The following is an 11,415-nucleotide window of genomic DNA, read 5'->3' as shown; positions in this document are numbered from 1 at the left end:
GCTTCTTCTATGGGTTCCTATGAACACCATATAATGAATGCATTGAATTCCTTAGAGCGTACAGATAGATTTAGTCTTTCTTTTTTTTTTTAACACAATTTGTGATTATTTTTCATCTTAAACAATAGAAAATATTTATTTATTTATTTTATTTTATTTAGATTTATTTAAAATTATTATCCGCCCCTCTTTCAGTTTCTCACCAGTTATGGAAAGCCATGGCACGATGGGTGACTCATGTTTCCTCCCACCCAGTTTCACCATAGACTCATCAAATTATTGTTTTGACATTGACTCATTTTTGTTGACATTTTCATCCTCTCAGTGCTTTGGAGTATTTCTCCATCTCTCATTCTCTCAGTCACTTGCTTTCTCATCTCCAAATGAAGAGCCGCTTGTTTGTGTGTAGCACAAAAATGAGTCAGTCGTCCAATGTCAAAATGTTTGTTCCCAGTTTGTTGACGACGATGTGAGAGATTAAACAAAGATAACGGGTGAACACTGTCAATGGTTTTTTAATTTAAATTGGGTGGTGATTATCTTTCCAGGGATGCATTATCAGTGCAGAGCTCCTAATAAATCTGCACTATGCTTATTGCTTTGTTTATTATTTATTTAGAAGAGATAATAAACACTATTTGGTACACCATCTTATAATCAGTCATTTTCCTTGGACAGACGGCACAGCTCATAGTCAGTACCCGCATACTGCAAAATTATGTTAGTACTATGAGAGCATTACACTGAGTAAAAACCTTAGTGTAACTACCAGTACTATAGCAGACATGGGCAACTGCAGGCCTGGGGGCCACATGCGACACTTGGTCTAATTATGTAGAGCTCCCAAAGTAAACAAGCACAATTACTACAAAAATGCCAAAAATTATAACAAAACAATACCAAACATGCACAAAATTACAGAAATTGCACAAAAAAAAAAAGAAAATACACACATTTACTCTAAAAACAGAATAACTGAAAAACAGACAAGACGACAACTAAAACAATACACTAAATGACACAAGGCGACTAAAAGTTACCCGTCTCTTTATTATAGTGTGTCGGCTCCCTGATGGTGCACCGATTCAACATACAGTATCCATCCCCCCAGTACATGTTTATTGATTTGAGTAGCTGGTACCGGTATATAGTCTAAAGTGGAGAACATCAATATTAATCTTCTCTTTGGGAGTTAGAGTTGCTAACCTTAACCTCACAATGCCATCCAATGATCAAATTATCTCAATGATGAGTTTAAAATATTGCAGAATTACTAGCTTTGCCTCTGAACTTCATTACCCTTCCAAATGCACGGCCTCACCTCTCCTTAAGCATTTAATTTGCTGCCAAAACTGAAGACAAAGTAATCATCATTGCCTCCTTAAAGCTAGGGTAGGCGATTTTCTCCAGATACACTTTTTAAGTTTTTGGTTGAAATTGTCTACATGTCCTGACAGAAATTAAGATTGTATGTGGTATGTAAAAGGAACAAAGAAAATCCATCAACTGTAGCAGCTGTGAATCTGTAATAACTTCGACCAATTGAGAAAAACAAACCATTTTTTAACCAATCACATCTCCCTGCTCGTTCTCGATCCCTCGCGTGCTCGAGCTCACACTGACAGAGTTAAAATAGAATTTTTGGTCACTTTTCTTACATATATAATGGTAAAGTTTATTGTTTACTTACTACTGAATGAGACATGAGACAACAAAGTTTCTTCACAATACAAGCGATGAGCTGAGGTCTGCTTCTACAGCTGTGCGCATGCATGTGAGTGCGACGGAGCACAAAGGGGAGGGGCTTTCAAAAATCACCTACCCTACCCTTAAGTACAGTCATATTGGGAAAGCTCATTTTCTACACAAACTAGTTCAAAGTTCAGTTCACAAATTTTAAAATGAAGTAGTTCAGTTCATATTCATAATTCAAAACATTTTGAACTAGGTTCTCATTTTCCAAATGGAACTACCGTAGTTCATAGTTCTTCTTTTATGATGATGTTGCTGTGAGTTACTCTCCTCAGGTTACTGGCATTTCCTCATATGTAACTAAAATACTGGCTGGTGTGGAATGAAATGGAATTTAATGTAATTTGTTTTCAGGTTTGGAAATCGATTGCTCCTTTGCAGCTGCTGCTGTGGACTGAAAGGCTGCCATTTTAAGGTTTGCTTAAGGTTTACACAAAAACCAAACATTTCCCCACCTGGATCATCACTGACCTCCCTTTAAGTGATCATACAGAGATGTTGATTAATCATGGAGACAGAATCTGAGTTAGAGCTGCTCTGTGGTGACGGGGGTTGCCAGATTTGGCTTTCTTCCTCCTGCATGATTGTATATCTGCCTGTCACAAATGTCAGAATGAACGTGTTCACAAAAACGTTCATCAGGCAGTTCAGTTCACATTCGCCCAAAATATGAAGAAGTTCATGAGCGATCTTTGGTTGAATGTGTTCAGACACAACACTGAGTACATACACAATCAGAAGCCTAAGAAGATTGTGGCAAAGGCATTTTGAGGGGTTATAATCATATAATCCTGTGTTTAGATTATGATGACACTGTGGAGAGTCAAAGCTGCTGCATATAGATGTTCTCATGACCAGCTTTCAACGAGCTTTCCTTCTAAGTTAACATATGTTAAAGCAGTCAAAGATAAATGGCAGCAGGGTGATGCAAACAGTTGAAATATTTGAATTCAAGACTCTGTGAGCATCTGTCATGTCTGTGACCAGCTGCAGGATGCATGTACTGTTGCTGACCTCTAACGTTGACCTGTGTCTCAAGCAGAAGGGATTTCCTTCTGTCATTACATAGCATGCACACTAAGCTCTGACGTACGCTTGCGGCAAAATGCGCAAAATGTTTGTTCTTACCGGTGTTTCCTTTGCAAATTTGTGTTTTTTTCATCTTCTTGACAACAGATGGTTTAATGACCTGGTAATGACTTGTACAGGATAGTTATGGCATCCATTGGTTGTGGTATTTTCTCTTCCAAATGTGAGAGAATGCTTCCCACGCTTCCCTGCCCTGGCTGTGATATAATCAAGTGTCTCTTATCCTCTGCCACTGTTTCCCAGCTGCATCTTATGTCAGCATGTCTGTCTGTTGGGGCGTCAGCTGAACTTTCTTGAGGGTAAAAAAGGTTCTCAGCATGATTTTTTCTTTTCTTTTTTTTTTTTGTTGACATCTCTCACACCAAATATAGCAGTAACATTTTGCAATGTAAGTAGAATCTTGCTGCAGCATTAAAATTTTAATGTATTGATTTTTTAAAAGGGAACACAGTTCAAACAAAATAGTTATTCTATTCTTAACATAAGAGAAACAATGTAGAAAAATCAGAATAAATATGACTATTATAGGAGTAAACGTGTACTTTTAAAGCTACATGACCATGTCTTATCATTCGTAACCTGGTCTTGTTATACCCATATAATCATCATAAGGCCTTAGTGTCTTAACCTTGTCTAATTATGTAAATAAAGATCACGTAGTACTATTGTGTGTTTTTCTAACACATCTTTAAACAAGGACAAACGCACTCAAAACAAAAACAAAAAAAAACATTAGGTGTTTATTCCTTCGTGAAGAGAGCAGAAGGTCACTGCTTTAAAGCTTCTCTAATCACCTCCCGTGGTCCCAGTGTGTTCTTAACATCAGCCCTCAGCAGTCTCCACTTCCCCCCACTCTTCCTGTACTTTCTGTGTCTCTGTTGGGGATGTTTGTTCAGCTTTTCATCATGCCATGGCTGTAGTGGGATGTGTAGCAGAGTGGTCCTCTGCATTGTCCTCCCGCTCTGTTAATTTTCTTTTCAGAGGCACAGAGCAGAACGAAAAAATGGCATTTGGTGTTGTCTCAGGATGCACCGACTGTGTTTTTTTTTTTTTTTTCTATTCTAATAGTCATGCATTACCGCTGGTGCTCATTGCTGATCACTCAGGGTGAAACGCGGTGAACACTCAGCAGGTCCCAACTTCATGATCACAAATCTAAAATATAGTTTGGGCAAACCACTGATATGAGCATTAGCACAGACACGGTCAGTTTCTGGATAGAATGTTTGAAACTGACATTTTTCCTGTCTAGTCTTGCCTAAGTTTGCACCCACCTCCTTCTTCACCATGTAATCTGATCAACATTCGCTTTATCTTAGATCAGGTGTTCTCAACCTTGGGGTCGGGACCTCATTTGGGGTTGCAAGACACTCTTAGGAAGTCATCAAATGCCTTTAAGAAACTAAGACATTTTTTTTTGAACAATTTGGGCCCATTTTTGCTTATTTTGACCCTTTTTCTGCAACTACACCAAACTTGCCATAATTTAACCTATTTTCATCACTTTTTCTTTACATACATTTGTTCCTTTTGATGTATTTTTGCTACATTACTCCCATTTCTGCCACATTTTCGCTACTGATGAACTCTTTCCACCACTTTTCCCACCTAATGTCACATATGTTGACCCATTATTTTCACTTTTAACCTTCTTTTCACCATATGTCATGCCCGTTATTTGCCAGTTTAAACCTTTTACCACTTTTTTCATTTGTTTTTTGCCACTCTAATTGGCAATTTTTAACCAATTTCTCTGGTTTTTAAAATCCCACTTCACCACCTTTCCCACCATTTTTGGTCACTTTTAACCCATTATATTTCTGATTCAAACATGGATTTACATCTTTAAGATGACTATATACTATGGTCCAAATAATACTAAACTTCCTGGACAACAGTGGATATTATTCAGATAAATAAATAAATGTGGTTATCACAGATTCATAGAACAATGGACCATTATTTTGCTGACTTTATGGATGGGCCCCAAAAAGATCTCCCCTTTATTCCCCCTTATAGATGACCCTGTCTCCACATGACTGTTCTTCAATGGTCATGTCTGTGTTCAACTACGTTTAGTTACAGTGGGGGTCCCGGGTCTCTGGCACCTTTAATTTGGGGGTTGCGGGCTGAAAATGTTGAGAATCACTGCTTAGATTATTCTTCTGTTATGATGGGATCATGGGACTTCATGTATCAAAGAAGGTTCATAACCACTCTTTCCATTCGGGGTCAGTCCTCAGGTTATGAGGGATTACAACCTTTTTCTGTGCCTTTTTGACCCATACTGCCTTTGGTCAGTCTATTTATTCTGTTAAGGCTACAACTCAAGTGAAACAACAAAAATCAGATGACATCAATATTTTTTTATTTATTTTTTTAACTATTAACAATGCACTCAGTGACTTACTATCCTCGCTTTTTTATAACATTGTCTTTGGGATAAATGTGTGTGTAAGAGTTTGTGAGACCCAGCGATGTGTTGCCCTATATTAATCTTTGTTGTATTTTTTTGTTTTTACAGCTTTTGCGTTTGTAGATGTTTTAAGTGCGACCTGCGATTGGGCTTCAGATGTAAATTAGTGTTGAGCTAACTCTGTGCAATGCATCAGAGGACATAATGTATTCATGAGTGTACATGGTCGCTCCACAAATAAACTCCTACCACTACTCATATACCGTAATATATACATTAAAAAGTACAATTCCATTACTTGTTTGTAACAATAATGGCTCAGATGTTGACGTCAAATTTCTCAGTACAATTGACCTAGTCACGCTTTGTATGTCATTTCTTTTTGCAGAAGTTAATACTACCTGCGCTGTACAGTACACATACAGTATGTGTGTTTCTGTGTGCATGTACATAGATCTCCTCTACAGGGAGAGATGGTCATTGCATTTATTATTTTTCAGTAGAAAGAAACAAATACAGATGCTTTTGTTATGGTCTAGTGTTGTTGTTGTTTTATTTTTTAATAATATGAAATGTATGTAATCCAACCTTTTTGGGTAGTCGGGGAAGGGTCAGGGATAGAATCATAAAGGAAACATGCTGCTTCATTTGCCATTGTACAGTATTGTGAACATAAAATTTAAATAATACGCCTTAAACAGAATTTGAATAATCTTTTATAATTGTTCTGTTTATTCCTGCCTTTGCCTAAAAATGCATATATTTCAATATTACTTTAACTAACAGCAGCTGTCAGATGGACTTATAGGTCAATATGTCGTCATTTTTTAGAAGTATGTTTTATTTTCTTATCTAATAGTGATTCCCAATAATGCCAACCAGGTTTTGCTTTTAGACTAAAAACAGAGATGTGGCCTTTAGAGTGAACGATTGATCTAATAGATTAGAATTATGTATAATGTATGAAAATGTATAAGAAGGGCTAGATCTATTTTCTCTTTAAATTGAAGTTTATGTCAGTATTTATTTGCTCAACAATCACATGCCAGTTATTGTGGTATACCTATTTGATCGTGGCAAGAGAAGCAAGTTGATCTTCAAAAGATATATAGTTTTTTCAAAGATGTCTCAGGTATTAAAGAGTTAACTCAACACTTGTTTGTGGACAGACATCATTTCCCTTCATTGCTCTTTAAGGGCTCCACACATTGAGCACACTCACTCACCTTGCATCAAGGTGTTCGTCCTTTGCTGGTAGTAAATTGGTTTTTGCTGGACAATAACATATGAACTTGCAGTGTCAGAGATTGAATGACCAAACGTTTAACTTGGAGGAAAAATGGCCTTACCCTGTTTAGGGTGAACATGAAATGTTCTTGCTGCAGGGGAATGCTACGAGATTTTCCTGTGCAACCAGTTGAATAGAAATCAACACGTTTCATTAGATTTTACTATCAAACACCCTGTCTGATCCTCAGGTTTGTTCATTTCTAGTGTACAAAAAACTGGTCTTGGTCATGAGATGGTCTCAAGACCACATTTTGAAGGTCTTGGTCTTTTCTCGGACTCAAGAGCATTTTTACTCGATCTTGTCTTGGTCTCAGACTGGCCGGACTCAGGATTCCGTCAAGACCAGTCGAGACCAGCACTGATTTGGTATTTATCAACTTTATTATTGTGATAATATGGAGAAGCATTTGGAATGGTTCCTGACTTAAAGCATTTGGCGTTGGCACACTGATTCTTCCTCGTTGGAATTATTTTTGAGTGCTTAATGTTTCAAACACACCTGCAAAAACTTGGACATCTTATTTTCAGATATTTAAAATATTTCTGGATTTATCAGTGGCTTTTAAATAAAAGGTTTTATTTTTAATTTGTTTTTATATGAATTTAGTTGAACAAAATTATTTTGTCAATATTCAACATTTTTTCAAGCTGTGCATTGAAAGAGTTCAAACAACTTGTTTTCGTCTGTTAAATGTATTAATCAGAAAACTAAAATTAGTGATAGAATGCTCTTTGTTTAACCTTGTAATGTTTTTTTTATTGATTTTTATGGTCTTGGTCTCTTTGCATTTTGGTCTTAGGCAAGTTTTGGTCTCGGATGGTGTGGCTTTAATAACACTATCCAACCCACTTCCCCCACTTCTCCTGCACCCCCGGATTACTGTACAGCAAATACTTTTCATTCATGAAGGTGTGTAAACATGTAACCAATCAAAGATAAAAACATATAATATAAAAGAATGAGACCCACAACTCAACCATTGAACAGTAAACTTTAAAGTAAAATTGGACACTTTAAGACACTATTGAGGTTTTTATGGTGCTGGACACAACTTTGTTTATGATCTTTGCCATCGAAGAGAGTATAACAATGGCATTGATGAGAAATACAAGAAAGAACAAACCATTGCAAGTTGATCACTCTTAAACACTGTGGAGCTATGTATATTTCATGAGGTGTGTTTGCAGTTATTCAGTTAAAAGCTGAACTAAAGTGACGTACCGACTTTGCATCTACACACTTACAGAAAAGCAAATGTATTTCAGTTTGATGCAAAATTGCGTTTTATCTGCACCTACAACATAATCTGGTGTGACACTACAGCATGGGTCCTCGCAGAGACTGTGATGAAATGGTACTTAACACCATTACCACTGTTGTCATGTCACTGGTATTAGTATTAGCGTGCATGCTGTGTTTGAAAGAGCGTGTTTTTGTGATGACCTTGAAAGGAGCAGAGAATGACAGCATGAGACGCTCATGGGATTATCCCTCTCATGAGTGCACCGCCACAGGCTACACTCCCAGATTCCCAGCAACAACAAGAGTTTTCATCTCAATTCCAAATCCTCCCATTTTTCTGGAGCCTTCCCCCAATTTTAAGACAAGCTCACTCCACTCAAAGGCTCCACCCTAGCGCAAAGGTACAGATGGGGGTGGCTCTTCACTTCAGTCTCACCAAGATTTGGCAAAGAGAGCAGCGTCCTCATTTGGTGTCTATCAGACTGGCAGCAACGTTAACTCTCAGACTCCTGGAACTGAGGGATGAGTCAGTGATGCAAGAAAGTTGTGAGTCATTTCTTGTTTAGACTAGCCGTCTCAACATTGTGCCCTCCTGGATGCAGCCTGTGACAGCCCAGCAGGATGGAGAAGGCCTTGCGGAAATCAGCATTGAAGGCATATATGATGGGGTTGAGTGAAGAATTGGCCCAGCCGAACCACACAAACACGTCAAACGTGGTGGGGCTGATGCACGGGAAAGCCTCTTTGCCGCTCGACTGCTCGCAGAAGGGCACCATGCAGTTGAGAATGAAAAATGGGAGCCAGCAGCAAACAAACACGCCCATTATGACTGACAGTGTCTTCAGCACCTTTGTCTCTCGCTTGAATGTCATTTTAAAAGAGCTCTCAGACTCCACGATGCTGGAGCCTCTGCCCATGCTGTCATGTCTAATTTTGGCACTTTCAGCCGCCCGTTCCAGGGCAGAGATCCTCCGAATTTGTCTGTGTGCAATGCGGTAGATTTGGGTGTAAGTCGCCACCATGATGGCCACAGGGATGTAAAAGCTAATGAGAGAGGTGGAGATGGCATAGGTCCTGTTTAGGCTTGAATCACAGTTCTCTTGGCTGTGGTAGAATGTGGAGTTTGATTCCACAGAGACAGTGCTCCCAGTGTGAGAGATATAGGAGTTCACATAAGCTTTATGCCAGTTGAGCTGCACGGGGATGAAGGAAATAAGGACAGACAGTGTCCAGGCCACACTGATCATCACACAAGCCACTCTGGGTGTCATCTTCCTTTCATAGCGGAAGGGGCTGGATATGGCCCAGTAGCGATCCAGGCTGATGATACAGAGGTTCAAAATGGACGCAGTGGAACACATGATATCAAAAGCAACCCAGGTGTCACAGAAGGAGCCAAACGGCCAGAAACCAGCTATCTCCGTCACAGCCTTCCAGGGCATCACCAGGATGGCTACCAAGAGGTCGGATACAGCCAGCGAGATGACAAAGAAGTTGGTGACTTTGGAGCGAAGGTGTCGAAACTTGGTAACGGCTGCACAGACCAGTGTGTTTCCCAATAAAGTGGTGAGGATGAGCAGTGCAAGGAAACAACCAGTTAGGATGCGATTCGGTGGCGCTTTGTCAAAAAATCCATCATCGATGACTCTTGTGAAGTTTAAGACATCCATTACTAAACACGCGAGTTAAGTTTCTTTCATTCCATTGAGCCGTGTATGGTTTTATACCTCAATTCTACAATAAGAGAAGTACGTGGTTTAAAAAATATAAAATAAATAAAAAAATCCAATAATATCACAATCGTTGCATCTTCTGACACATGATGAAATATGAGATGCTTGAGGAAAACAGTGTGGGTCTGACTTCTGCTCCTCCTCTAACTTTGTAAATCAAATTTTCACATCTTACAGGCTGCAGTAGTGACCAGCTGGTTGTAAATCAAATCTCTGGTGTGATTAAGGATTCTCTGCGTGCTCTTTGAGTCCCAGGTTGCTGTCGTTGCAGGAAATCTTTGTTTTTCATTCAGCTGAGCAACATTTCCCCTGTACAGAAGGAATACAAAATTATAACCAACGGATAAGCATTGGTAGGATTTGTGTCATTTAAAAACAAACAAACAACAAACTAATTAAATTAAATAAAAAAAAAAAAAAAAAATGTTGTTTACAATAGTAACTCTGATTGTACATTAATTGATCCATTAAAAATTACTGTCAACAATCCATTGGCTCAAACTATCAAATCAACATATCATACAAAGGATATATTAAAAAAAAAAAAAAAACATCTACCACATATGCACGTGTAGCCTATATTTACTTAGACGTTTCTAATTATTAAAGCACATCTCTTACCCATAGGGATTCATTGAGCTATAGGGACACACAGACCGACGCGCCATCCCTTCCAACTTTACTGTAAGTCCATCATCTTCCTCTTCCTCACATGAGGTTACATCGACCAACCGCCTATCCTCCTGTGGTTCTGGGTCTGATCTGCGTCCTTCTGCAGGCGGACACTTTGTGCGACTGAAACTGGAGACCACAGGTCTGACACCGCAGCGCGCTGATGCTGTGCCATTCATGAGGACACCAAGTAGGATTAAACTGTCCTTTACGCACAGCTTTAACCTTCACACCCCTAATCCTAGCTTCACTTGTGTTTTCATCTTACCTTAATAATATTGAATTTTCATCAATTTACATGAATAAATAAACGTGTCAAAATTAGAACTAGTGTCATTCACTGCGGTGCAGTGGACCTTTGGTGCCACCTACCGGTATCAGACAGAGACTGCATCCACAGAGGGGTTGGAGAGGTAACAGTGTCAAACTCAAGGCCCGAGGGCCAAATCCGGCCCTTTAGACCAGTGTTTCTCAAATGGGGGTACGCGATGGCTCCACATGGGGTACTTGATAGAGAGAAAGTGGAAAATTAACAAAGAAGGCATCTACAAGATGGGGTTTTGTAATGTTTATTTCTAGTTAAAAATGATAATCATGATAATGATGATGATGTAAATAATCGTGATGAAAACATGAACTGAAAAAAGAATGGTCAGTATTGGTCCCACACCAGGTGGCAGATGACTGGAATTGATAAAAACTATAAAGCTAAATCTATTTATGAGACACTAAATACTTTTTTTTTTAAAAAACTTTGTTTCTTTCCACTTATTTACAATGGGATTCTTTGAAATATGTTTTATCACTGATTCATTCCGTATTTATGCTCTATAATTGTTTTTATTTTTATTTTATTTATTTTTTAAATATTCTGAAACAAATGTTGTAGTAGGACAAAGGGTGTACTCAGATTCAGAAACAAGAGGAAGGGGATACTTGAGCCAAAAACGTTTGAGAACCGCTGCTTTAGACCATGCAATTCGGCCTGCAGGAGAAACTAAAAAAAGACCGAAAAATGTGAATTATTGTATAAGATACCAAATAATTCAGTTGTAGATCTCATCTCTCAGCCCTTCTAAATACACATGTTTAATAAAACTCAATATTTGGAGGATCGCAATTTCGCTATACTTTTATCACGACTACGACCATTTTATTTAAATTCAGGAAAATTACCAAAATTAAATAAAAATTTGTCACAAAATCTAATATCTGTACCT

The 11,415-nt window shown here is 38.4% G+C and overlaps 1 protein-coding gene across 1 annotated transcript; it reads right to left on the bottom strand.

Annotated features, from left to right (window-relative positions):
- Positions 1-7,701: 7,701 nt before the first annotated feature.
- LOC114471028 (D(1) dopamine receptor-like) lies at positions 7,702-10,306 on the bottom strand. The gene is made up of 2 exons (XM_028459547.1): positions 10,145-10,306; positions 7,702-9,832 (listed from the first exon to the last, which is right to left on the bottom strand). Exon 2 carries the CDS (start codon positions 9,458-9,460, stop codon positions 8,342-8,344), a length of 1,119 nt encoding a protein of 372 aa, XP_028315348.1. The 5' UTR covers positions 9,461-9,832; positions 10,145-10,306; the 3' UTR covers positions 7,702-8,341.
- Between the last annotated feature and the right edge of the window lie 1,109 nt (positions 10,307-11,415).

This window comes from Gouania willdenowi, chromosome 10 (assembly GCF_900634775.1).
Source record: "Gouania willdenowi chromosome 10, fGouWil2.1, whole genome shotgun sequence".
In the NCBI taxonomy this organism is placed as follows: domain Eukaryota; kingdom Metazoa; phylum Chordata; class Actinopteri; order Blenniiformes; family Gobiesocidae; genus Gouania; species Gouania willdenowi.
This window is presented reverse-complemented; position numbering and strand designations above follow the sequence as displayed.

What these genes read in the sequence shown, in the direction of transcription:
- LOC114471028 (XM_028459547.1), bottom strand. Translation starts at nt 9,460, where the DNA reads ATGGATGTCTTAAACTTCACAAGAGTCATCGATGATGGATTTTTTGAC.